Source organism: Castor canadensis, chromosome 1 (genome assembly GCF_047511655.1).
Source record: "Castor canadensis chromosome 1, mCasCan1.hap1v2, whole genome shotgun sequence".
Taxonomy (NCBI): Eukaryota; Metazoa; Chordata; class Mammalia; order Rodentia; family Castoridae; genus Castor; species Castor canadensis.
The window spans coordinates 158,248,094-158,275,841 of record NC_133386.1 but is presented as its reverse complement, the minus strand read 5'-3'; the positions used below and the strand labels follow the sequence as shown (position 1 = coordinate 158,275,841).

At 42.8% G+C, this 27,748-nt stretch overlaps 1 protein-coding gene and 1 non-coding gene across 11 annotated transcripts in view; both read right to left on the bottom strand.

Moving 5' to 3' along the window:
• Nav2 (neuron navigator 2) overlaps nucleotides 1–27,748 on the bottom strand; it is a 686,981-nt gene that overhangs the window by 31,528 nt on the left and 627,705 nt on the right. For all 10 annotated transcript variants that reach the window (XM_074042824.1, XM_074042825.1, XM_020171284.2 and 7 more), the window contains 9 exons: nucleotides 27,113–27,273; nucleotides 25,610–25,798; nucleotides 19,594–19,646; nucleotides 15,592–15,615; nucleotides 15,407–15,481; nucleotides 10,606–10,689; nucleotides 10,134–10,245; nucleotides 8,119–8,264; nucleotides 5,156–5,328 (listed from right to left, as the gene is read on the bottom strand). In XM_074042824.1, the coding sequence (XP_073898925.1) occupies nucleotides 5,156–5,328; nucleotides 8,119–8,264; nucleotides 10,134–10,245; nucleotides 10,606–10,689; nucleotides 15,407–15,481; nucleotides 15,592–15,615; nucleotides 19,594–19,646; nucleotides 25,610–25,798; nucleotides 27,113–27,273 (1,017 nt within the window). The remainder of the gene's footprint in view (nucleotides 1–5,155; nucleotides 5,329–8,118; nucleotides 8,265–10,133; nucleotides 10,246–10,605; nucleotides 10,690–15,406; nucleotides 15,482–15,591; nucleotides 15,616–19,593; nucleotides 19,647–25,609; nucleotides 25,799–27,112; nucleotides 27,274–27,748) is intronic.
• Trnav-aac (transfer RNA valine (anticodon AAC)) lies at nucleotides 13,397–13,469 on the bottom strand. Its single transcript has one exon. It is a non-coding gene; the product is annotated as a tRNA-Val (tRNA).

Sequence of the window (27,748 nt, the reverse complement as noted above, 5' to 3'; positions counted from 1 at the left end):
TTTTTTATAAATTACTCAATCTGTAGTATCAGTCATTGCAACAGATAATAATCTAAGACAAAGTAGGAGCAAGCCAAAATAAAGAAACCTGGTGTGGGAGTACAAGTTTTATCCCAAATCATCTAGCTATCAGAAATGTATAATGTAGTGGTCTCATGAGAGGGAAGTCCTCCCAAAGAGATGTTACTGACAACAAGTTCCTTTAGCAGCAGCCCCGACCAAGTCTTAGCCCCATCCCAACTGTACAGGACAGGACAAAGCCTTCTCTTTCCGTTGGTTCCTTATCTAACTAGACTTATGCTATAACTCTGATAATTTTATTGCACTTAACAGGTTACCATGTACTCTTCGGCTGGCTTCTCTAGGACCAGGGCATTTCTGTGTGTGATTTCTCCTGTCTGGTCACATTGATCAACACACACATAGCAGGTGATCAGCAATGTTTACTGCATACAGGAATAACTGAGCTAGGCATATTATTTCACTCACTGTACACATACGAACTCCATGATGAGGTACAATAATTACCTGCTTTTAAAATGGGGAGGATGAGGCACAGAAAGATTAACATGTCCAAGATCACACTATTTAAGCATGAAAGAGTTGGTATAAAACTTGGTAGCTTTGCTCCTGAACTGTATCCAGTAGGCAATCAATACATGCTTGTGAACTTCATGGATCACTTACTGAACAACCTGATGTATTTTGTCTCAGTCCTTGGCTGACTGTTACAACATATTCCCACTGTCTTGTCCAGGGGCAGGCTGGTGGCATGCATAATTTTAAACGCCTTGAGTGTGGGAAACGATGTTGTTCCTCATCTGCCATTCCTTTCGCCCACGGGGTGGAGAATTCTCTAAGCCCAACTCCTCTGCCTTTAGTTTCTTCTTTGAACTCCCTCTCACATCTAGATTTGCACATTCTTATAAACCCTTCAAGGTTGAAAATAAGCATTTGCTCTCAGCCCACCCTTTGGAAAACTAGACCAAAACCAAACATCTCCAGTGTCCATGGAGGCTGTGGAATGTAAGAAAAGGGCTGGGGAGCCAAGAGCCTGCCCTGCCCCATCCCTACGGGAAAAGTGGTTTGGAAGCAGCCTTCCTGCTCATGGTCCTATACTGTTGAGTGCATCACCACCACTCTCTCCTTGCCTGACATGACCACCCAGTACCATGTAACCCAATTTTTATTTCCTTCTCCTAGCAGTTTCTTCCCTTTGCTCCCTGGGTTTCCTCCCACTTCACTGACTGCTCTACTTTCTCTTCTTAAACTTCAAATATCAGTGTGACAGAGCTCAGTCCTTGCCCCTCCAATCTTCTTCATCTCCACTCAACTCCCATTTCCTAATTTTCAGTGCTAACTATGAATCCACATCTCCCAAGTCTATGTATCCTGGAACTCCAGGATGGTTGACACCCCATGTGAATGTCTCCTGTGCTTCTCACTTAATGTGGGCAAACCAGGCTTCTGATTCCCACCCTACTCCAAATAGGTCCCATCCTTCCCCCCCCACACACACACACTCAAGCTGCAAATCTAGGAATATCCAAGGATTGCTCCTCTCTTTCCCTTGTACTCTACATTGGATCCATCACCATGAGCTGTCAACTTTTCTTCAGAACTAAATCTGCCAAGGAAACACAATTACCATCAGCCAATCCATCACTGTACCAAATATTTGACTGGCTGCTAAGCCAACAAAGTATCCACCTCCTACATCGTGGATCTGGAGTAGGGTAAGGGACAGAGAACAAAAACCAAGGAAAATCTAGGTGTCAGTTGGAATATGTGTAATAGTGAAAAGTGAAGTAGAGGAAAGGGGACAACAGAGTGCTGGTTGGTGGTGGTATGACTTTACTCAAGGTGCACAGGCCTTGTTGATAAAGTTGCACGAAGCAGAGACATGAAAAAGTGAATATCCAGAGGAGCATATCTGGCAAAGGGCACAAGGGCAAAGGCCTTCAGGTATGGGCGTGTGATCTGAGGGTTCAAAGCACAACTAGTGGCCCGAGTAGCGTGAACTGGGAAAAGCACTAGCCACCTCCATGATCTCTCTTTACTCTTGCTCCCCTATATTCTTTACCCACAGACACTAACTCAGATTATCTCACCTTTCTGTTTAATGCTCCCCCATGTCTATCCATTACACACAAAATCAGATACGACTTCACTTTGACTTCAAAATTCTCTCTGTTGCAGGTTCTGCCTACCTCTCTATGGCCTCCTTTTCCACCACTCTGGTCCTTCACTGTCCTATGGCGGGCAGGCCAATGATTCCTCCTTCTCAGACTCATCAAGCCCTGTTTCTACATTGGGTTCCTTGTGCTGTTTTTTCTCGGGAAGGCTGTCCTGCTCATTATGAGGCTGATCAGTGTTCACCACAGCCTATTTCCTTCTTCACTTCTTCCCTTGCAGGTGGTATGACCCTGGATTCTGGTCAGTGGACAATAGGAAGAGAGGACATGTGCCTCTTCCAGGCCTGGCCCATAAAACCCTCCTGCAGAATCTTCTGTACTCTCCTCTCCTTCTCCTGGCTGGACATAGAGCACTGAGAGGAGGACTAGGTCATGGCAAGCAGCCTGCTGACAAGGAATATCTGCACTGGGTTTGGAGTGAGCCAGAAATAAACAGTGTTAAGTAAAGCCACTGAACTTTTGGATGGAGTTTGTTACCACAGCTCATGTTTCTGACCAGAACTAAATAGTGGTTCCTCCTATTACAAAGATCTCAGCTGAAATGTCACCTTCTCAGAGGGGCCTTCCCTGACCATTCCATCTGAAGTTGCTGCCAGGGTCATCAGTATCCCAGTACCATTTTCATTTGTAGCATTAACCCTTACAACAAACTGGCTTTTCTAGTTCATTGGGACTCTGTGTTTAATGCCCACCTCCAACTTACAGTAGGCAGGGTCAACCAGAAAAGGAACTTTATCAGTCTTGGACACTGTTGTACCATGGAGCCAAGAAGAATGCTTGGCAGAATGAAGGCTCAGGAGTTGAGTAACTGTACTGTATCATGTCCCCAGGAGTCTCTAGTCTCCTCAGGGTAGGCATCTAGTTCACCTCAATCTCTGCAGAATACCTGGAATGCTGGTCAGCTCACACAGCCTGCTCTACAAAAAGTTCAAATCCAGAAATCAAGAGGATGATGAATTGATAAGTTACTTTTTCTTGGCAGTATGAGGCTTGAACTCAGGGGCTCACACTTGCTAGGCAGGTGCTCTACTACTTGAGTCACTCCATCAGCCCCTCCTTTTTCTTCTTGTCAGGAAATGACCGAGTTGGGATGCTTTGGGATGGATGATAGCCTGTGTGAGACCTGTCCTGTCTTTACTTCTTGGACCAAGTAGATCAAGTAGGACCCATGCTGTCAAGCATTCATCTACTCTTTCTCTCAAGGAAACACAGCCCTGCAGCTCTTCAGTGTTCCTCCTCCTCTTCTAAATGAGATTTTAACCTTGCCCATAAAAGAAGTGCACACTCTGTGGCCACCCTCTCATCAGGGTGCTGCCCAATACAGGAGTTGATAGTCAACTACAGTGGAGACCCTGGTCGGGAGGGCCATGTTGTAAACTGTGTTTGCTTTACAGAGACCTGGCCCCTGGATGACTCATCTTCCTGCCTGCACTCTCTACAGTCACGTGCTAAGCATTTGGAAAGGGCTTGGGGCTCTTGTGTAGGCTACTGCCCTCAGAGGGCTGCCTGGATGAGTAGAATTGGGGTCTTCTCCACAATCTCAGTCTCCTGAGAACGAAGGGGGATGGAACAGTAAGATAGAGGGGCTTAGTGCACAGTATCTAATTTGCCTTTCTCAAGAATCCAATGAAGTAGATTCCAGTACCTCCATGTTAACCAATGAAGACACTAAGATTCATATAACACACCTCCTCCTCTTTCTAATCCTATTTCAATGGCTGTTCTGGCCCTAGCCAGATAGTCTTCTCTTAGGTACTGTCTCATCTCCCTGATAACATTCCTTGCAGGCTGTTTGTGACCTGGCTCATTATCAATAGCATACGTAATCTTAAATGGAATTTAGCGCTACTAGACGGGGGTAGCCTTTCTCATTAGAATCCAGCTTTGCCACTTTCTGAGCTAACACTAGGGTGCCCCATCATCCAAGCTATTCCTGCTTTTGGCTCTAGAGCACAGGCCTTGTTTTCTTAGACAGACACAAATCTGTCTTTCTAAGCTGGAATGGAGGAAGGAAGAACAATGCACAGTGGGAATCATGGAAAGAGAGCTGGGTGAGAGCAGATGGCTCTTGTCTTCCATGAAACAGCAGCTGAGGGGAATAGCATCTAGACATCTGAATGAAGCCAGCTGTGTCCCTTACAGAGGTACAAACTGCTACCTCATATTAAATGTCCTAGGGAAGCTTGCGATGAATCATTTTATTAAATACTGAATCCTCTGGTAAGGACAACAGTCACTGAATCCATCCTTTAAAAAAAAAAAAAAAAAAAAAAAAACCTCTCAATTTGAGTTCTGACCTTAGAGAAACAGTCAACGCCAAATTTTAATCAAAGGAGAAAAGCATCTTCTAAGTCTTATCACCCAAATGAACCAGAATTTCAGCAAAACTGCCAACATGCATGCACCATTTGCCCCTCATAGCAAAAAGCTTCTGCCTCTAGCTTCTTTACGTCCATTTATCTGTTTAATGCTTAGGACAGTATACACAGACAACAACCCTTGCCCATTGTGACATACAAAGAAATGGAATCAAAAAGAAGTTACACAACTTACTGAGGCCAGTTACTTAAGGATACTGACACTACCCTAACTAAACCCTAAGTTTAATTAGTGAGACCCATCTCAACAAACAGACAAGGCATGGTGATGCAGACCTGTGATTTCAGGTATCCAGGAGGCATAGGTAGGAGGACTGAGGTCCAGGCTGGCCCCTAGCAAAAACAGGAGACCCTATCTGAAAAATAACTAAAGCAAAAAGGGCTGGGGGTGTAGCTGAAGTGGTTTAATGCCAACCTAAGGCAAGTGCAAGGCCCTGAGTTCAAACCCAAACAATCAAACAAACAAAAAGCAAAACACAAAGGAGATGACTCATAACCGGGCTTTAAGCCATTCCTATTTGAGAGGTATCATAAGGGCCAAAGACATCATCTGATGGGGTCACCCCAGTTAGAGAGACTCACAGAGAGTTGGAGTGAGAATTCCGCAGCAGTGGAGTGGAGCCAGTGGACCCATTGTGTGGGAGCTTTGGTGAGGAAGGCAAAGAAGAATCTGTCATCTCCTCAATGTCTGAATGAGAGGATGCCGACTTGGGGGACTTCTTCTTCCCAAAGGCTTGCTTGAAGGAGCTGCGTAACTGAATATACAAGATCATTAGTCTTGCAGGGGTGCAGCCAACAGTCAGGCTTTGGCTAAACAGAGACATGCATACAACAGAGTAATTAACCTTCCCACGTTTCCCCACTAATGGGAAAGGCTCCCAATAGCTCTTTCAAATCAGTGCATTAAGGGAAAAGGAGTTATCTGGTGTTGACAGCTCAGAACCGGACCTGTGGGGAACATTCCATGCCTATTCCTGGTTCAACAGCAAGACAAAGCCTGGCTCAGCAGGTGGGGGTGGGAAAGATGAGGCTACACAGCAACAAAGCAGGATGCTCAGACATGGTGATGGATGCGGATGAGGTTAGTCATATCAATGGATGGGTTAGCTTGGTATCCGAAATTAAAGTTGGTCTTGCTTACCTCATTGACCTGCCAGAGAAAACGCAAGCAAAATGGGGAAGGGGAAGGGGAAGGAAAAAAGACAATTTTTAACAGAGAAAGCCAGTGACAGGGAAAGCTTTGGACTTTTCAGACACAACATGGCTAAAAAAAAAAAAATAAACATAAACACCACACACAGAGGAGGTTTCCAGTAGGAACATGAGCCTTTAACAGCATGGGGGCATCTTCCTCCATCATTAAAGGAAGGGAAGAATAGGATGGGCATCCCCAACCAGGATTCTTCCTGCTTCTTCCTGTGTGGTTGAAATGGCCACCCCATCTTCCTGTGCCTCTCAAGCTTTTCCTGCCTCACATTAGTCATCTCTTAATGCCTGAATTTGGGGAGTGGGGTCCTTCTTTTCTAAGTAGTACCAGCCTCACAGCTGCATTGGCCCCACATGGCTATAGAGCTCTTTTGCTGTGTTGACTTAGGAGTTCCTGCTGGCCTTATATGAAGATAATCTAGTAAGTAGGGAATTAGCCACCTCGCTCATTACTCAAAAAATAAAAAAAAAAACCTATGGAGAGTTGTTTAAGAAATTCACTAACAACTTTCCCACACCAAGACAGACCTGAAAATTTTAACAAGAACATAAAGATTGAAATGCAATTCTCTGAGGGCCATAATCAGTATATATTTTTCTAGGCTCCCCCCAAAAAAATCACATCTTTAAAAAAATAAAAAAAGACAGTTTGAAAAGTCACCTCCTTTTCCTAGTCTTTTTTCCTTCTGAAAATATATTCTAGGAGTTTTCTTAGCCACTGAGAAACTCAGAAGGTAGGCCATTTGACAAGTTGATGAGATTTTTCTTCCATTAATGTGTTTCCTCTCTAATAAACTGCATGTCCAGCTTGCAGGCAAATCTAGATCCCATTGCACTCTCATTTTCTGCTTCTCAGAGGAGTTATAGAGGAGTTGGCACATGAGCCAACAAACTAAATGCTTGCCTTCATGTCTGGTAAAATGCCAGGTAGAAGAGATTACAAAGATTAAACAGAATTAAAGTTTGGGAAAAGCTGGGAATGCCAATTGTCCATCCCCCCTGATGTCACTGATAAGCCAGAGTTGCCTTAAGACAGCACAAACAGTTTTAATTCTTGGTTTGAAAAAAATAGATAACCACTGTTTTCATAGACAATAATTCTCTCTCATCACTTTGATAATCGAATCAGACTATCTTTATCAACTGTATATTAGAGATGGCAACATGAGTTAATCTTATCGTTTAGTCATAGCAAATAAGATATCTAAAAGCTATTAGTAACTTAAAGGAAAAAAAATGAATTGCTATGATAAGAGGGTCACACTAAGCTGGCCTTTTAGCTCACTCCAAGGTAAGTCATCAATAACCAAAATCCTCAATTCGTCTATCACTAGACCTCGCCACCCATCCAAGATGACACAAAATGAGTGAAAGGTGTATGGAATGACTGAGGACACTGGGGCCATGAGGAAAACACAATGCTCTTTGCAATGGCAATGGGGCTCTTGGAGCACTGGCCATCTTCAGATTGACACGGGGTGTTCCTGCACTGAAGCCGAGTAGCAGCAAATGCTACTTGTTGCTCTGAAGCCTCGACAGAAGCTCTGAAAATTGGGCAGAGACTACAGGGTGGAATTTTCCCGGGAGAGCAGGGAAAAGATGGCGGCGTAGAAGATCAAGAGCTCACTGGGATTATGGACACATGCAGAAACACCGCAAAGGAGAGTTCGATTCTATTAAACTCGACAACGTGAGATATAGCTTCCAGCTTAGAACCACTGACTAACTACTATCATTGACATTAAGAAACTTATTACAGAACATGGCTAAAAAACTTTAAAGACAACACTGGTTTCATATCCTAGGCAATTGTATAAATAAATAGATAAAACACTATGGTTAAGGATAGGATGACTACTGATATATGCTCCAAAAAAAATGCTTTGGAACTAAGAAGAAACCATTGAAGAGTAACTTTGCTAAGGACTGGGGGGTGTAGCTCAGTGGTAAAGTGTTGTCTAGCATGAGCAAGGCCTTAGGTTGGATGCCTGTCACTGCCAAATGGTAAAAAATAAAAATAAAAGAGTAACTTTGCTCTAGTAATCTGTGGCCAACATAAAATGAGGAAGAAATGACACATAAATGAGATGAAAGATGTGTATGTCACATAAAATCTTATGAAAGAGGAAAAACTACATAGTAGTGGTGATTTTATAAATCCTAGTGTGTTGCTGAGCACATTAGTTTTAGTAAAACCCTACCCACAAACCACTTCCTTGAATCTACTCTCAGAGATCTATGGTTCTGAGGTTTAAAGGCAGCCTGGGCTGTATTTGGGGAACACTATCTCAGAGACAGCCCCTGTCAGTCCCTGGGAGAGTGTGTGGATGGATACTCACCCAGTTCTTCCTCTTCTTTTTCTTTGAGTCACTCTCTATGTTGCTGCCCACACTGGAATGGCTGGTGGCGCTGTTGATGCTGGAGACACTGTCGGAGGAGTGCTGCCTTCGGATGCGGAGGTCTGTAGATTGGGTGGTGCCATTTCCTGGAGAGCAAGGCAGGACATGTCAGGGCCTGCTGACTGGAACCCAATCCTGTGTCCTGGAAAATGGCTCTTGTACTGAGATCCACATCCGTGAGGACTCCTAGGCATTTTCCACTGAAACAACACCTCTATTTCTCACCGCTGGTTTCAAAATCTTTGAGTAGCTGACTGCTATGCTCTCTTTGGTCAGTTAAATGGAGTGTGCTTTTGCAACTTTACAAAACTGAAGTCAAAACAAGGCTCAGGAAGAGTTCCCCAATACTGGTTCTCCTAGGCTATAGATAGGCAGGAATACTTATTTCTCTCTCTTTTTTGGGGGGGCAGTACTGGAGTTTGAACTTACGGGTTCACACTTGCTAGATAGGCAAGTGTTTGCTTACTGTTTGAGCTATGCCTCCAGCCCTTTCTATTCTGATTACTTCAGAGATAGGATCTTGCTCTTTGCCCAGGCCAGCCTGGACTGCGATCCTATCATTTTTATACTTCAGGTCATAGCAGGATTGACAGGTATGGACCACCACACCTAGCTTTTTTCTGTTCAGAAAATCTCGTGAACTTTTTTGCCTACTCTGGCCTGGAACTGCAATCCTCCTGATCTCAATCTCCCACATAGCTGGGATGACAGGTATGTGCTACTGTGTCCAGCTATTATTAGAGATGGGATATCATGAACTTGTTGCCCCAGCTGGCCTCAAACTGAGATGCTCTGGATATCAGCCTCCCAGGTAGCTAGGATTATAGGTATAAGCCACCAGCAACCAGCTAGAAAATGTATTTCTGAATTGTAGATATACATTTGCTCCTTCCTTTTATTTTTCTGTTTTAAAGAATTGTTTTAGTAGTACTGGGGTTGGAATCCAGGCCAGATGCTCTACCACTGAGCTGCACTCCCAGGCCTGCCCCTTTGCTTTCTCTGCTCCTATATACTTGCTCCCTTCCAGCCCTTTGGAAATGCCAAGACCATCTCATCTAAAGCACATGTTCTGCCCTCTGCCCACAATTCTCTTTTCCCTCTATTCTTGTCTGGCCAACTCTTTCTAATTCTTCCCTTTTCAACTCTATCATTGCTTTATTTAGGAGACCCAATATCCGAAATAAGAGAAAGTAACAGAGATCCCTGAAATAATGCTTGCGGCTTGTTTTCCTCCTGAGGACAGAACTATACCCAAATCCTGAATGAAGAGCACACTGGCCTTACAGACTTGGGTTCCAGTTCTACTTCCACTCTGACAACTCTCTGACCTCAGCAAACCACTGTCATCTCTGAAACTCAGAGCTCTCATCAGTACAATGAAGAAAAGATTAGCAGGACATTCATAAGGGTGTTGTGGAAAGACAAACACCTAATTAATGAAAACACTTGGCATGGTGCTCAGAACACAGGCTAAGTGTTCCATGAATGCTAACTGCCAATACTGTATCATTATTGTTATACTGTTATTGTAGAAGATAACTCACCTGCACGTCCGCATCTTTTTATTTTTTTAATTACCCGACTAAGATACACAAAAACAAAACTATTCAGGACAGTTTTCCCAAACAAAGTAGAGATGAAGCCATTTTAGTTCATTTCAGTATATAAATACGGAAGCATGAGTGAAATTAAGGGCTACAAAACACTTTGACACTCAGTCAAGAGAAATTATTTTCTTCCATTTTTGAAATTTGTCAGAAGAGGATGAGCCACAGTACCCAATTCTATGGAGATCAGAAGTAATCAGAGGAAAGGTGTCTGCCTTCTGGGACCTTCCTGACACAGAGCTGGTTTCCAAGCCATCCACCTTCCAGCAGGGCCCTTGCATCATGTGCCATCAGGGGAGGCTGGAAAGGGCAGCAGGTCGTTTGTCTAAAGGGTGTTTCCTACTTTACCTTTGCAGTTGAGCTCTGGAGTGTTAATTACTCCATTAATGGCAGCCTGAGCAGCTGCATTCTGTTTCTTTAGCAGCTCGATGGTTTTTCTTAACTCATTCAGTTCTGAATCCTGAGGATGAGAAAGACACATTGGTCATTCTAAAACCAGCTCACAGGAAGTAACACTTGGCTTCAGTGGGGAGCAGGGAAGAAGGAGCTCAACAAATTCCTTGTCTCCTATATGACATGGATCCATTTTCAGCAGGGATAAAGGAACACATAAAAGGGGTGTAATGAGACCTGTTGTTGATGTTAGTACCATCACCCAATCTAAGTCACATTGTTACTCAACATAGCTATTCTCAACATTTAAATTCTACTACTTTAAGAACCATGTTAAGAACTATATAATTATCTAAAATGAAAGAATAGTATTTTTAGATTTGTTTTTGACCTCCAGTGGGGAGCCAAAACATCCTTTCTGCCTTACCTTCTGCTCAGCAGTCATGGTCAAACTCTGGAGCCTGATGGTCATGTTTCCAAGACTCTGTTCAAAAGCCGCGACAAGGTGAGCCTGGAGGGGGAAGTCACAGCCACAGTTATGTTACCAAGCAAGGCAAGAGTGCCTAAGAAGTGTTGGGTCTTCAAGATGGAAATCCTTACCAGGGCCCCTTGATCTGGTCTCTGCTCATGTCTGCAGCCTCCTCCTGTATCCCACCCCCCTCTACTCTTTGGGACCATTTTCTCCAGCCTCTCACTTGCTCCAACACCCTGTGCTCCTGCCCACCTCAGGCCAATGTACATCCTTGCCCTCCACCAGGAACACTGTCCCCCACCCGTTCTTTGCCTAACTAATTTTTACACATCTGTTTCAAGAGCTCTCAGCTCAAGCCTTTGTGGCACCTCCACACTGGGCTGGTTCCCTCATATGCACTCCCACAACTCACTGTCCTCCCAACATATACTTTGTGAGATTGTAGTGGAAAACATGTGTGCTGTGATTGCTGGCTTCGTGTCTTTTTACATACTGCAGGCTACTTCTGTCTGTTGTACACCAACCCATAGCAGAGGTTCACAGGAAGAATGTTTATAGAATGAACAAAGAGGTTAGCATACTTTGCTTGTTATAATCCTGGTTAATAAAAAGCCATTGAAAGGCTAATCAGCTACCTCCTTAGAGAAATTCTTCCCAGTTCCTCAAGGGAGACAGCACTTTCTCACAGGCTCCCATGTACTTTTATATACTTCTGTTTGAACATGACATCAGATGCACCATGATTTTACACATTATAGGAAAAATTTTCAAGTATGAGCAATTATAATTAAAATATGCAACCAATTTCCAGACAGGTTACAATGTGAAAACAAATGGATATCTTACAATTAAGAAATATAGTCTTTTCCTGATGGCACCTTTCTTTGCAACTTCCCTATTCAAGGGTTAGTCATAATTTTATGTCCCAACACTAAGCCTGGCACACAGATTACTAGTAGGTGAAATGTTGGTTGACTAAATGAGGATCCTAGTGATCTCATGAAAGCCAAGAATAAAGAATGGATGGTTTTTCAAGTCGTTATGCTAAGGAATGCCTAACTTTCAAACTCTATTTGTAGAATGGAATAGTAGCAGGTCCTGTAGTTAAGAGGTATTCGGGCAACAGGCAAGATGGATGATCAAATTGTACACTTGATGGGGACTGACACCATGTCTATCTTGCTGACCTGTGTCCTCAAAACTGCTGGGACAAAGCTGCCATTTGATCAGTGTGTCAGGAAGGCAAATAAGAAAGAGAGAGAGAGAGAGGAAAAAAAAAGAGAGAAAGAGAGAGAGAGGGAGAAAGAAAGAAGAGCACTTAGATGAAAGGGGAATTGTGACACAGAGGAAGAGGACAGGAGCTAGAGGTCTTTATGTTAACTCCTCATTCCTTTTGATTATTCCTAAATGCTGAGCATGTCAAACAGTCCTACTGACCTCAGTTTTCTCATTTAAAAAAGGAGAGTAACTTCTACTTCCTTCCCAGGTTTATTCTGAGCATTAAATGAAAGAAGACAGGTTAAAGTGGCCTACAAACTGTTAAGGAATTATAAAATACAGGAGTGGGTAAACACTGTTGGGAAGGATCAGCAGAGGATAAGTGGGAAGGAAGAATGTGGGAAGAAGTGAGATTTGATCTTGCTGTAAAATTCCAGAGGAAAAGATGACTTTGTACACAGTAAAAAAGTGGGGTAATTGCAGGGCCAGGCAGGGCTGTGAGGAGGGTCAGTGGCATTTCAATCTAAGGAGGGATCTGAGGAGGAAGAGAAAGGAAGCAGGAATGGTGATGGTTAAGATATGACACTAGGATGGAGTTTAGGCAGGGAGCAAGGCCACCTGTAACAGAAAGGTTACACAGAATAGTTTCTTTCTGATTGTACTCTCTAATAAAAATGTAGGAAATGTTTCTATACTTATAAATAAAGAAACATACTTTCGTTTGCCCTGGAAAGCAAAGTCAAACAACTCAAGACGATTGCACAGTGGACAGAAGAAATAGGTCAGGACATGGATGTCTAAAAGAACAGATATCTGCCACCCTTGCACTGCAGAGGATCAAGTTGAAATGACTGAATTCCCATTTATTTCTATCTGCATTTGATTGCTACCCGTAATTCTAGTTGTGAGCATTCAGATTTTCTAAAAACTGCTCCTTAGTTAAAGCATGAAAGAGTTTTTGCAAGCTCGGAAAGAAGCAGCCTCAGCTCCGAAGAGCCAGAGGATCTTATTTTGCTGGCAAGTGAAAGGGCTGCCTTTGTGTCCTAAGCACAACTATGAAAATACGGCTAAGAGGCCTCACTGAGCCTGGTTCTGAGCCACACAACAGCCTTCTCATCAAGCTCCACTCTCACATTCCCAGAGAAAACAAACACGAGTAGTATAAAAACACCCAGAGAGGGTGGATTTGAGAAGTTTGTCCTAGAAAAACAAACACAGCTTGGTCTATGAGAAAGATGGCAGACAATAAAACACGTTAACACTGCCGGTGGTGTGTGGTAAGACTAAATATTTACTTTAAAACAATATTGGATTCAATGGCTTTTATGAGGAGCAGCAACACACTGTTTTGGAATAATATAACGGATCTCACTCTAACACTTTTGGAACAGGTAGGTAGAGCTCCAAATGGCCCAAAGGAAGTCTTAACATGGGGTCACTGGGGAAATTAGCCCAAGTTCACCGATGAATAAATTAATTACTACTTGTTGATTAGTACAGGACAACAAATGACAGCAGCCATTCTTCTTGGCAGAACTGAGGTTTGAACTCAGGGACTCATGCTTGTTAGGCAGGCACTCTACCACTTGAGCCACTCAGCCAGTTACTTGTGATAGGTTTTTTGTGATCCGGTCTCTTGAACTATTTGCCTGAGGGTGGCTTCAAACTGCAATCCTCCTGATCTCTGCCTCCTGCGTAGCTAGGATTACAGACTTAAGCCTCTAGCACCCATCATTCGCCATTCTTAACTAGGAGCATAGTTCATAATTCCTTGGGAGGGGTTTTCTGTCCAACTTCACATGTTAAGATTACACCCAGGAGATCCTGGCTCACTAGATCTGGAGTTGGTTCTGGATTCAAATGCACATATTAGGCTCTCCAGATGAAGACTCTACCCACAGGATACTTCTGCTATGTTTTGAAAAGGAACTAAGCCTCAGACTGCAGTTTTCATATCAATGATGGTAGAAGAGGTAAAGAAAATGAAGGATGATAAGTTTTGGGGGAAAAAAATTCAAAGACTTCCAAAAATGTAAGAGAACACAGGAGAGTGAATAATCATGAGAGTAGGTACCAGATGTTGAGCTCATAATTAAGGCCAAGCACAGACTTTAAAGAGAAATGGCTTCCTGGAGCTGACTCAGGCTCAAGCTGGGAATTACCAAGGCAAAGACTCCAGGTAAATGATTGCTCTGGAATATTGACTCAATGTCCTCGTCAAAGGAAGACAATCTTTTGAAGTGGCTTTGTATTTTAACAGTGTGCTCTGGGGTCACCCAAGGTGCTTTCTGGCAGGTTTGAACACATTGATCTGTAGATTCATGCTGAATTGTGACTCCTGGGCAGGAAGCCTAGCCTCAGAGGAATCTTGGCTCTACCTTCTGAGTTTTAGCCTCACCAGGTCATGGCTCTCCAGTAGAACTCCTGAAAAGACTGTGCTGATGTTGTGGGAGACCCCTGCCTCTCTTCAAACTCTTCTGACTCTCTATCCACACAATCAGTAAGCTTTTAAAACAGCAAGCCAAACCACCCACAGTTGGCTTAGAACTCACTGATAGAAGTTGAGTACCAAGTCCCAGCCTAATAGGTCAGACACTCTGTGATCTATTGTCTTTCTTCCTCCCTACTTCCTGTCTCTTCTCCATCCCTGCCTCCATCCTTCCTCCAAACCTCAGAATCTGATTGTACCAGGCTTCTTACAGCTCCAAATGCACCAAGAACTATACCAAGGCCTTGGCACTAATTATTCTCTTTGGTTAGAATGCTGTCCTCCCTGTGCACCCTTCTCCTACATGAAATCCATCAAATGTGGCCTCCTCTAGGGGAAGTCCTTCCTGACTCCAACCTACCCCCAATCAAGCTGGCTCTCCTATATATTCCCACAATCTGTTCCCCTTATCTCTATCATAACATGTGCCATGCTGTAGGGAAACTGTTTGTTTTGTCTCTGCTATAACAGAGCCCTAATGCTAAAAAGACAGCAACTATGCTTGCTTAGCTGTTGAACTCACAGTGCCTGGAGCATTGCTGGCACTCAAAACAGTTGTTGAATTGAATGTTGGTTGGCAGTGTCTCCCCAACATGTAATCATGCATACTATAATTACAAAGCAGCTGGACTGTTTATTGTGGAGCCATAAATTTCCGCTCCCCCACCCCACACACATACTTTATTTCCTTTTTTCTCTTTTCCCATAAGACCAAAATTTTCAGAAAGGGGAAGGGAAATTAACATTTTAATAAGCACTTAATATTTTGCAAGCATTGGTTATAAGACAACACAAAGAGGCAAGAGTGATCACCCCCAAGACACAGAGGAACAAAGTCAGGCTCAGATGATAAAGAACTTGCCCAGAGTCACAGCCAGTGTCAGAGCTGACATTTCTATCCATGATGCTAATGCCAGAGTCCTTTTTATTATGTAGTGCTACTTCAACAGTGTTCAGAGACCGGGGGGCCTTGAGGCAATGCCAGAAGGCAGGCCTGGTTTTTGAGCCCATCCTAGTGGCTCCCACCTGTGACTCTGTGTCTATACTTACATTTGCTGTTAGCTGGGTGGTCAATGCTGAAACCTTCTCCTGAGAGGCATCCAGTTCCCGCCGCAGTTTTCGAATCTGAAGGTAACAAGCACAGGTACCTGCTTTGGAGTCCGTTTCCAGACTAAGCAGAGAGAAATCACTGATAATAGTGAAAAACGAGATCCAACCAGCAAACCATTCCTTACCTCTGATTGACATTTTTCTTCTGGCTGTAAATAAACCAGAAGGGAAATTAGACCAGTTAAGGAACAAAGAACAATGCAGTACAGCCAATGAAGAACATCAAATTTGAAAACTTAGAAACGTCTGGAAGATTGATTAGTTTCTTTTCTGGTATATTTCTCTGGATAACCTGATTTAATTACATTGACCCATCAGAAAGGACAGATAATAATAGCCTATTATTTTAACAAAATCAGGAAGAATTAGAATGATATTCCAACTGTTCTGGTTGTGAGAAGCCACCCTGCCTTCATGTGGAGATGTGAGAAGGTAAAGCACTCAGGAGAAGGTATGTGATGGGAAGGACTTGAGCTAGAGTCAGCACAGGGAAGTTTAAGTAGTTTTTTAAAGTCTAGGCATGTCCCATGTAATATTGGGGACATACTTTTTTTTTTTTCTCCTCCAGTGCTGGAGATGGAACTCAGGAACTCACACAAGAATCCAATGTTAGAGAAGAGATCTAATACCAAGCTATTACCTGCAGGCTCTGGGGACAGGCTTATACTAAAAATTATTTGTTGTGTGTCTAAACTTCAAACTTCATGGGATATTCTATATTTTATCTGGAAGCTCATCTAGAGGCTAGGATTGCACCTAGGTTAGTTCTGCCCCATTTTATGCCTCCCTCTCACCTCCCTATGGCACTACAACAGGAGGAGAGTGGAGCAGAAAGCCCTCAAAGTGAGAGGGCCAGGAGCCCCGAATCAGCCAGCCTGATAACTCCACAGGTTGTGAGAGTAAATGTGGCTTCATTTCCCTGCTGGGCCCTTACAAGCATTTACTAGATGTCTGCCATGTGCCAAAGACTGTTCTAAGCATTTGTCATTCATTCTTCATTTAATCGTCACAACAACCCTTTGAATAGATAGATAACAGCACTGCTTTACATGAGGAAACTGAGGCACAGAATGCATAGTCATGACTGGTAAGAGGTAGAGCTGTATGATCCAAGGCAGTCTGGCCCCAGAGCAAATGGCTGTAACCAGCACATTCTCTTGTTCTTTCACTACAGCTACATTCTCATGGAAGCTTTTCAGGACCAAGTCAGTCCTCTGACCTCCAAGTCTGATTCACAGGAAAAGATGGTGAGAATGTCACAGCTCTGTAACATTTTGGAGGTGGATGAAGGCCTGTCAGCAAGCTGAACCATCCACATAGGACCAGTCCTACTTTTAAACACCTCTGTTGATAGGCCTTAACAGTCTTGGCCACTGTCTGCCTGCAAGATAGACAGAGACCCAAATCCCACACAGGGATCCCACTGTACAGAAGAGCATTAGTAGCTGTGACACCAAGTACATGACTTCTCAGGCTGGTCCCCAGGGAACTTAACTACCACTCTTTTGCTCTCTCCCAGCCAAGAAAGCAAGCCTGATGGCAGAGGTAGGCTGTAAGATTTTTTTCCAAGGTAAGAACTGGCCATGACTGGTTCCTGGCAATTATTTTGCATCATAGTGCCTTTTATTTGTAATTCGAATTACAGGCAAATTTCAGGCAGAATGAGCATTCTATAATATTTAAGAATTCTAGAGATTTCAAGGAAAGCACCCGTTGTCTTCTAAGCAGACCCTAAAAGACCTTCAGTATTAAACAGGCTCCTCAGTCTGAGCCTATGGCAACTTACTCCAAAGATCTCTTAGACAACAAACAAGAATTTGCTCACTTTAACATTTACAAAGGTGGCTGAGCAGTGTTTCTGTGTATCATCACCAAGAAGCTAATAACAGATAAAGGACCACACATCATAGGTGGTAGCACAGCTTAGCAGACTCAGTTTTACCTGAAACGGTAGACTATCTGGCATGAAAACATTCAAATGTTAGGCTATGTTTTTGCAAAAGAAACTTCTATTCTCTTCACTCCTTTTTGCAGTAGTAAGGTTTGAACTTGAGCCAACTTGAACCTGTAGTCTCAAGTAAGGTACATATCAGGATGGTAAAGACCTTTGACAGTGATTCATGAAAGGTCAGAGATTATAGGGACCTCATAACATCCCCTTGTTCACCCCTCTCCCTGAAGCTGAAGGCAACACTGAAAGAAGTGCTGAATGCCAAGGTGATTTGTCCAAGGTCAAGGTAAGAACAATGTGAGATTAGACATTGAGTCTCTTGTTATCCAAATAAACTTGGAATTCAAAATTATTATTTAGTAATTTGTTAATACAATTCAGAAAGGACAATTTCAAATTTCATGAACACATTGTCTTGATGAAACACATAAAGAACAGCAGTTACTGGAAGTGAGACAACTTCTAGCAGTTGGCATGAAACAGGTGCCCCTGGAATTACACGGGATGGTTTCCTAGATCTGACTACTCACAGTCAGGAAAGTTCATGCTCTTTTCCTCACTATATCAACTAGCCTTGCATGTTCCATTTTTCTGAGAAGGGCCCACCCCCTCCAGTACTGACAGCAGCCCCTGGGAAACATGGGCACTACAAGATCTGTTATGCTGCTGGGCACCAGCCCCGTGATGCCAGAGGCCCCTGGGTGCCCTCTGGTGCCTCCGGCTTCCTCTTTCGACAGTAGGCTCCTTTCTTTCCAAACCTACTTCCTCGGAGTCTGGTCCAGAGCCTGGCAGACACTTAGGTTTGAAAATACCATTTTTGGTACCCAATATTTTATTCTAGAAGAAAGAGCTTAGTTTACCTACTAAGAGTTGGAAGACTGTCTCTATGCTTTCTTAGTAAATAATGGCCTAAATATTGCATATAAAACTTGTGTAAGAGTAAAACAGGACACAGTAATGAAATTTCAGAGATGATGATCAGCTAAAGAGAGAAGAATTTTGGAGCTGGAGGGGTGATGTGGTAGGAACAGAAGCAAGGTTTCTAGGTCCTTCAGACCACACTATGAGCAATCATTGGAGCTTGTTTGCTCACTCAGGCCTTGGCGTTTCTACCTTGACTGCATTTTCCAAGTGCTATACAGTTTATCCTGATACACAGCCCAGAAACCTGGCATTATGAAGTCCTGAATTATTAAATGTATTTCCATGGAATTAAAAGCTAAAGAATTAACAAAGGGATTTTTTATTCTTGTAGGAACTTTCAAATTATTATTTTTAAGATAATATATAGATATAAAAAGTATACTGAACAAATCCAGTAGTACTGAAAATCCAAATGTATTTAGTTACATTTGGCTCTTGTTCAGTAGACCCCTCAATGATGAAAGCTAGCACTCAGGAGTACTTACTCTGACCTGTGTGTACTGCTTATTGCTTTACACACATTTTCTTATTTCTTTCAACTTTAGTTTTTTTTGTTTTGGTGGGACTGGGGTCTGAACGCAGGGCTTTGTGCTTGCAAAGCAGCTGCTCTACAGTTTGAGACACACCTCCAGTTCATTTTCTCTCATTATTTTGGGGATGGGATCTCACTAAATATTTACCCAGGCCGGCCTCAATCCGGAGATCCTCCTGATCTCAGTCTCCCAAGTGGCTAGGAATAAAGGCAAGAGCCAGCCTCAACCCTATTTTTTGAACCTCTATTATGTGCTAGGCACTACCCTAGGCACTAGGAACAAAAAAAAAAGTCCTTGGCCTTTGGGAATTTATATTGTAGTGAAATGAAATCTTCAGGATATTCAATCCTCACAACAACTCTATAAAGTAAGAATTGCTATTCTTTCTACTTTACAGATAAAGAAACTGAGGCAGACAGCAGTTAAACTACTCAAGGCCTTTCTTTTTCAAGTCTACTAGCAGGTGGCCAAGGCTTCTAGCACATTCTAACTAGTTCCCACTCAAAACCACAATGCAACTTTAACAAAACTGCCAGTTCCTGATTTATTGTGTGTTATAATTAATAGCTATTTGTGAACTTTAAGTCTTGTCCCTAATTAATCGATCCCCTTATAATAGAAATGTTCTCTCCAGGAGAACAGCTTATATTTTATTCTTGACACATTTGATAAAGGAACCCAAGCTGTCATGATCATAGGCAGCATTGATTTATACTCACTGTAGAATAAATGGATGATGTACTGGAAACCAAGGAGAGGGAGGATCCGTGAACTATTAAAAAAAAAAAAATAGGTGATTTGCACAGCTGCCTCCTGCTATGAAGCCAAAAAAAAAGGGACAGGGGAGAAGGAAGCCAGTTTTAGGACACGGTCAGGCTCGGATGGCTCACTCTAACCTTGACTCAACATTGTTGACTCCTGGGTTAATAACAGGCTAGCACCAAAAATGAATAATTTGCTAAGGAAGTCAATTTACTAGAAACACGTTCTTTTTTCCTATAGTTTTCTAAATACATTTTTCTTTACTATCAAAATAATATGAGTACAGAATAGAAATGACTGAGTAGAAAGGAATGCTAAGAAACATTAATGCCATAACCCATAATGACTCATAATTCCACCACCCAGAGGCAACCTGTTACTGTCCCAACATATTTTACCCCACTCTTTTTCTTCATATATTCCTTTAGGGTTGCGATTGTGTTGCATTTATATATTTCATACCCTGCTAGCATCTGTCACTTGTATATGCAAAAAACATGAGCTGATTATTTTGAACCTAAGAGGCTGTTGACCATAATAAACTCATTGTAAATGACCATATATTAGTTTTAAAAAGATATGCACTGAAATATAAATTCATTGGTTTCTATCATGTCTACAAAGTGACAAGCAGTGTCTACTTTCCTGTTTTTGGAATAGAACTTTTGACTTAGACCCACACTCATGTACCTTATAGCACTCTTTCCTGTCTCCAGCCACTGGAGACACTTTGTTATTTGTTATAATGGTCTCTTCAAGGACTGGTATTCTGGTTGCTTTCTCTTTTAGGAAACCAGGTTCCTTTTCTCTCAGCAACCCTTTGGCAACTTGTTTGAAAGATGGAACTATTCCTATGTTAAGACTTTGCAGGACTTCTGACTGGGCACAGCTTTCCTGACCACAGGAGGGATGCCTCTATCCCACGCATGCCAACTGTGTGGGATCATAACCTGCTTAGCTGGGGAGTGACTTTCCACATGCACTAAACGGTATTCACCTACCACCCAAGGAGTAAAAACCTCAACTTGGCTCAGCAGTTAGCAGAAGCGACCTGCCAGCAAGATATCTGATGAACAGCTCCGCCTAACACTTGGGTGCTCATCTGTGGTCTTTCCAGTAACCCTTGCCCAACCTCCCTTTCTTTTTTCGTATGTTGCTATCGTACCACAAATCCCGCCCTGACTCCCACTCATGCCCTAGATCATACTTTCCCACCTCAGAGTCTTTGCCTGTGTGGTGTTCATTGTTTAGGATGCTTCTAAGTATCGCCTATCCAAATCAGAAGCAGCTCAAGTGGCTTTTTGCATGGAGCCTTTCCTCTTTTCTCTGACTGCCACCACCAAGGGCTTCCCTCATCCCCTACCCATGTAACTCTGGGATTGCCATTTCAGCCTCTTCTCACTTATCAGGTGCCACCTCCTCTGAGGCTTCCCTACACTATCACTTGCATGTACTCTCCTTAGCCATGCCAGGTTCTAGATCTTATCCTCCATCTGTGACTAATCTGACTCATGTCTCATAAAAATCAGCTTAAGGTGTTAATGGTCAATAATGCTTTCAGTGTTAATATGTTCACACACTCACAGAGGCCTTTAAAGCCCCAACCTAGCAGCCCAATGTTCCAAAGGGATAAGTTACTTCAGCTCCCACAGACTATTATAGAGAGAGAATATCAGAGGCCAAGTTGAGTGAGGAGATGTGGGTTGTGGGTAACACAGAGTCACACTTGCTTGTCAGCCCTGCCAGAGGTCAGCTCCAGAGAACCACTTAGGGCTGCGGTATGGCCTTTGGCTGCTGGGAACAGTAAGTATTTTGCCTTCCATTCCTCCATTTCATAAACATAAACTTTTTGACAGTTTCAGTTGCAACTCAATGCAAGCTTGGGGCCAAAGACAGAGGAGCACATCTGGCAGGCTTAAAGTACAGGTCATTATTTTTCTCTGTAAATAATTCCTCTAACTTGGTAAACAGCCACAGTAAGGCTCTGGACTAAAAAACTGCTTCCTTGATTTACAGAATCAAAATGAACCTGAATGTGGCTTGCCTGGACCACTGCAGTAGGTCCTCCTTCAAATGAACGAGTCAAGTCAGATCCTGGGCTATGAAGTGTGGATAATTTTGAACAATAAAATGCTTTTGAGAGCTCAGGACCAAACAGTTAAAGCATGCTGTGTGGTTTTCCTCTCTATGCACATACCTCCAAGATTCTATAGCTACAAAGAACTACTGAGGATATTTAGGCCATCTCTGCCATTGTGGAATCTGAAATTCGAGAGGTTAAGTGACATGAACAGAATCTGCTAACCAGGAATCTGGAGACTACTCCACCCTTGAGTGGGTTGGTTTGTTTGTTTTTCAAACCTTTTGGTATGTTTTAGGACAGTTTCCTAATCCCTCTATGTAATCTACACATAGGCAGGAACCAAGATTGATGTTTTCAAAGAAAGATGCTTTAGTTAGGGGTACAACCATTAGATAAAATGGAACACCTGGTCATATTCCAGCTGATAAAGCATGTCTGATGTCACACTTGGGCCTCTCTCACATACATATACACTCTCTCTCTCTCTCTCTCTCTCACACACACACACACACACACACACACACACACAGAGCTTTGTACAAATTAAAGCACTTTCTCAATTATACTGTTATTTGGAGTGATCCTCATTGTCTTAGAAAATTTGCAGGTAATGATCCTAGGCTAAGCAGGAGTTCTACCTTTAATAAATGAATAAATGAAGGCCCAGAGTGGTCAGGTGCTGTGGCCAAGCACACCCAGCTCTCAGGAGTATAAAATACGAATCCCACTGTGGTTCTCATTCCACAGTTGGGTACTGTGGAGGGAGCTGGGGTGAATGATGGCTAATGAACAGGCCTGCCTCTCAACCAGCAAAGGAAGCATAACTTTTTTTGACCTCAGGTCAAAAAATATAAAAGAAGCCCATCTGAACCAGATGTCAAGGTAGGTTTGAGTAGAAAGACAGAGAGGCCTGTGAATCAACAGACTTAGCTTAAGGCCTCATTCTGACTATAAGTCATTTTTGCTTCGATTTTGTCATTTAAAAAAAGGGGGAGGAGGGACTGATAATGGCCCCTGGGGAGAAGAACATAAGATGACAATTACAACAATAGCTACCATTGATTGAGCACTTATAATAAGCCCCTTTCAAAGTTATTTGCTAAATGCTTTCCAGGATTTACCTCACCTAATCTACACTTCAGTCCCTTGAAGCAGCTACGATTATTTCCCACATTTTAATGAACAGTCCATTAGTCAAAGTCACAACGCTAACCATGGAGGAACCATAGCTGTAACTCTGATGTTAGGAACGCAAGTACTGGAGTACAAGATTTCCTTATTATTAAGCTGCTCTCTGCCTGTGGGATCCACGCAAACTGAGAGAATGGCTTTTTTTCTCCAAAGAAAGACATCCATTTTTAAAAGGCCTCAAGCATCCTTCTGATGTTCATACTGAAGTTCAGTTTAAGGTTGCATCATGCATCCAGTGGAAATTAGTTTACTTGGAATAACCTGGAGAAGCTGCATCTAGGTCATGCCTGTACCTAATCTACATATTTATGATTCCCATTCCCTTCAAAATGGAAAGTGCTAACTAAACTGCACAACCTCACACAAATACTTATGCTAATTCTTCCCAAATTTCTATCCTGGTTAATGGTATAAGATACACTTAATTGATTATTATAAGCAGAGTCTATTTGGTCCAAGTGTGAGATGTGAATTGTTCTCCATCTATTTCTGCAACACTGGGATTTTATTATCTCAAAAAGGAAAAAAAGTCTGCATCCAAAAAAAAGAAAAACTCCAATTAGACAAGTTCTATTTTGTTTTGTAATGAACTAGCCTTAGAAGAAATAAAACCAATCTGATACCAAATTCCCAAAAGGATAAAAATGTTACATATTTTCAGTACACTGGCAGTATCTCTATCTCTCCCCCCAAAGTTTGGTTTTCTACCTCTGTGCTTCAGTTCCATGTCATCATGAATCATTAGATTTACGAAAGTCTAGACACTGCTTGTGGGGAAGCACTTTCTATCAATGTCAATTTGACATCCCAGATATTCTACAGTGGGGCTGTCTGACAGCTTGATTCCAGATGGAATAAATAAAAGTTATCGGATGATCATACAGTAATGATCCCGAACCTTTATGAGGCAAAGTGTGCTTGTTTGGACAAGTTTCAGTACTAAATGTGGTTCACTCAGGTACACACATGACAGAGAAGATGAATGTGGCACAGGACACACTCCATGTGTAAGTCGTCATCAGGGAGGATGGGAAACACTCCAGGGCCATGCTTGGCACATGGTTACAAAAAATTCAAGACACACTGCTTCCTCCCTCAGGACATCCTTCACTATACTGTCCTGAGCAGTGATAGCACTTATTTCTGGTTCTTAAATGTAGCAAAAAAATTCCCCAGTCACTCAGACTCCTCCCCTCTTTAGTCCTCTGTCCCAGCGGTTGCCATATATGGATTTACACTCTCCAGTCTGCTCACTGCTCGTCACTGGATGCAAATGATACATAAATCAGGGGGGAGAGTACCAAGTGGCCAAGAAGATTAATCAGGGAGCAATTGCTTTGTAACTGAATTCTTTTTAAAAACCTTTGTGAGCACACTACACAAAAACAGAAGCTGATATCCTCTCTCACTTTGATTTGGGTTTTCCTAAATAATCATAAATCTGTTTGTTCTTTCCTGTTGGGAGGGTGGTAGGCATACTTTCTCACACATAAAGGGCCAGGGAGCATCTTATAGGAAAGCATCTGTGACCTACCCCTACCTTCTGTTTTGTCACTGACAAAGGGGCATAAGTAGAAGTATGAGCCTTAGCCTGGGCTCCAGGCCCCAGAGTCCCCATCTTCTGGCTGGAGACTTTGAGCTGTCAGGAAGCCAATGCTGAAGCTGTGTCTACAGGATATGACACATAATAACATCCTTGTGCTGACATTTATATGTATTATCTCATCTAGTTCTTATCATTCCATGAGATGAATGCTAGTATTACTCTTATTTTATCAATGAGAAAACAGAGAGAGGTGAAGCAACTTGCTTGAGAGCATATACTTGAGGAGGAGAAGCTGGAACTTCAGCTCTCCTCTGAATCCGTATTCTGTTTGTTTGCTTTCTTGTGATCCTGGGGGTCAACCCCAGGGTCTTACACATGCCAGGCAAGCACTCTACCATTGAGCTACATCTCCTACCTGATTCCATGTGCTTAATCACTAGTCACTGAGTACTGCCTCCAGTGTCCTATCAGCCCATTCTTTGGGTGATGGAGTTATTTCCCTCTACAGAATTTAGACTGCTTGCTCCTCTAACTCACATCTCGGGTAAAGGAACGAAGGGAAAGAGAAATTAAATGAGTTATATGGATGGCTGACTAAGCTGCCCACAGAACTTTGCTTCCAAAATTCTGATTAAAATGAACACAACATAAAAACCCAACCCAGGACATTCACAGTTGGCAGGAAACCAAAGAAAGAAAAGGGCAAAACTGAAAGCAATAAATTTTAAAAACTGGTGCTTGAGAGTCACGGCTGCCTGATCCCAAAGCCCTAAGGTGTGTCAACATAGGGAGATGAGCCCTCAGAAAAGAACTCGGCCAAGAGGGTGAGCCAGTGGCTGGGCCTCAAGGCACAGATTCATGCCAAGAAGCTAGGGCTCAAGCCCAGGAAGAAGCCTAGAGCAATAGGCAGTAGATGCTCAGGGTCACCAATATGTTTTCAGCAGCCTCTTCCCAACAATTCTGAAAGGTTAATTAAGGGTCAGATCTTATTATTCAGAGTTCCCCAGTCACGGCCCAGAGGAAGGACAGTTGAAGGCACTCACAGGAAGGGTCTCAGGTCCACGAAGTTGAACTTAGTACAGAAGACCATCAACCATAGTTCTTCTTAGAACAGAAGACCATAATCTAGGAGACGGCAACTCTCCTTCCTTACCTTCTTCAAATCCATCCCGGAATGAGCCTGATCGACTCATGGTTCTGCTCTTCTCATCCAGAGACATGGAGCTATTCCGGAAGCGGCTGTCGGTGTAGGGATCATACTGCCCATCAGCATTGGACAGGCTGTGAGTCCTCAGCATGGTTGGGTTGGACAAGCTCATCTGAGTGACAGTGGTGGGACTCGCTGGAATGAAAAAGAAGTGGAATCAAATGCTGGAAATTCATGGCTGTGTTTGAATCCCAGATGGGGACAAAAGAGGATTACTTATCGCCAGCCATACGCCTTCCTGCCAACTCCTCTCCCGTGTCTATCTTCTAAAAGGTAGTCACATCAGCATTTGAGTAACACACTTAGAGCTAAAAGTGGGCCAGTTCCAAAGCAAGGGTCTGGGCCTCAGCGTTCCAACTTGGCACGTTCAGACAAGCCAGTGTCACCTTCCAGGCATGAGCTAATTATTCTCTGGGCTCATCTGGAACAATTTTCCCTAAAGCCAAAAGCCCAAAATAGTCCAACCAGGCTTTTGATCAGACAGGAAGCATTTGTGCATGACAAGAACCTCTTGTCACAAAGAGTTATGACTGGGAAAGAACAATATGAACCCAGGTCTTAACTGCCTCAGATGGGGAATGGTTAATGATAGTGTAGAAAGAGCTTTAACACAAAGAGGCACACTAAACTTTGCTAACACTAGCTATCCAATTGAAATTCTGTCCATGTTTCAGAGGTACCCATTTGATCAAAAACGAAGAGTTAAACCTTTCTTGATTATAAGCCACAAAGACTGAATTTATCATTTATAGCATTCAGAAAAGGCTCTGCTGCTGTAAAGACTGAGAAGAGACTGAAAGAGGTTTCTTTATCCCCTCCATCCAGGCTCAGTTCCCATCCTACAACCTTCACATAACCACCGCCAATAATGCCAGCCAGAGCCAAGCTTTTTTCTTGCTAACTGTATGAAATATTTGTGATCTGATTATATTTCGTCCTTACCTGGTTTTCTATAAAGCTTTGGACTGTTCTCTTTCACCCCATCTTACAGGTCTGCATGAGTGTATCTCTCTCTCTAAAAAAGAATCCACTGACATTCCGGCAGGGACTGTGTACAAATTCTTTTCCTTTCCCATTGTGCCAGTCAAAGCATTATGTCAGCAGCAGGCATTTCCAAGAATACTTGTTCAGTCAAAACTTCACTTTTACTTACAGCTTAACAAAGCAACAAAGGTGAACAAGCTCTGAACTCTACTTCTTCAGGGGTCTCAGAAATAGAATGAATGGTTTGCTCTTTGCTCTGATGATTGGTTTGAGTATCAAAAACTTTGCTACTTTCTGTTTCATTTACTGTTCATCTCTTATAATCAACCTACATTGCTGAGGGCTGATCAGATCCTGAGAGGGGTTGTGAACAGAAGGCTATGACTACTTGTCTATTTCAAAACACAAGATAACCTCTGCCCTGTGGGAGTTGATCAACACAGCTCATGACGAGAGGCTACTCACCAAGCTGGGAAAAGTTGAACCTTGTTCCAGAGGGAGAAGTTACACTGGAGCCAGAGGAAAAAGGAGAGTTGGCAGCGGTGTCCTGGAGGCCTCCAGCAGAGTGGGAGCGTAACCATTCTTTTGCGTCTTCCTGCGTGCGAAGCTGGGAGGTGGGGGTATACCTGGAGACAGAAATCAGGCTGCAATGAACTATAAACAATGCTTTGGAAAATGAACTCCCTGGAGCTGATGATAAATGTATAAAAAGAAAAAATATATATAAAGATGGTTTGAAAAAAAAAAAAAAAAAAAACCCTCAGCTCACTACACACCCTGAAACTTACAAGGTTTCTCAAATTTGGCTGTGTTTGGGGAAAATTGTAATTCCTTTCAGTTTGCAGGACTAAAGGGAGGAAGACTGGTAAATGCTCAAAAGAGCCGTCACTGGGCGTAACTATAACATGTTGATTCATGACAGTATCGTATCAAAGCCCCCACCTTGACAGGACTGAAGCAACAAAAAGAGCTGCTGTTAGAGCTTCGAAGAAGTTTTAATTAGGTAACTCCTGGCATCTGCACTCTATAGCACAAGTAAGTGGCCATGAATCACAGCGTGTCAGAGATCGGATGAGTGGAGGGAGGGTAGAGGACACTGAA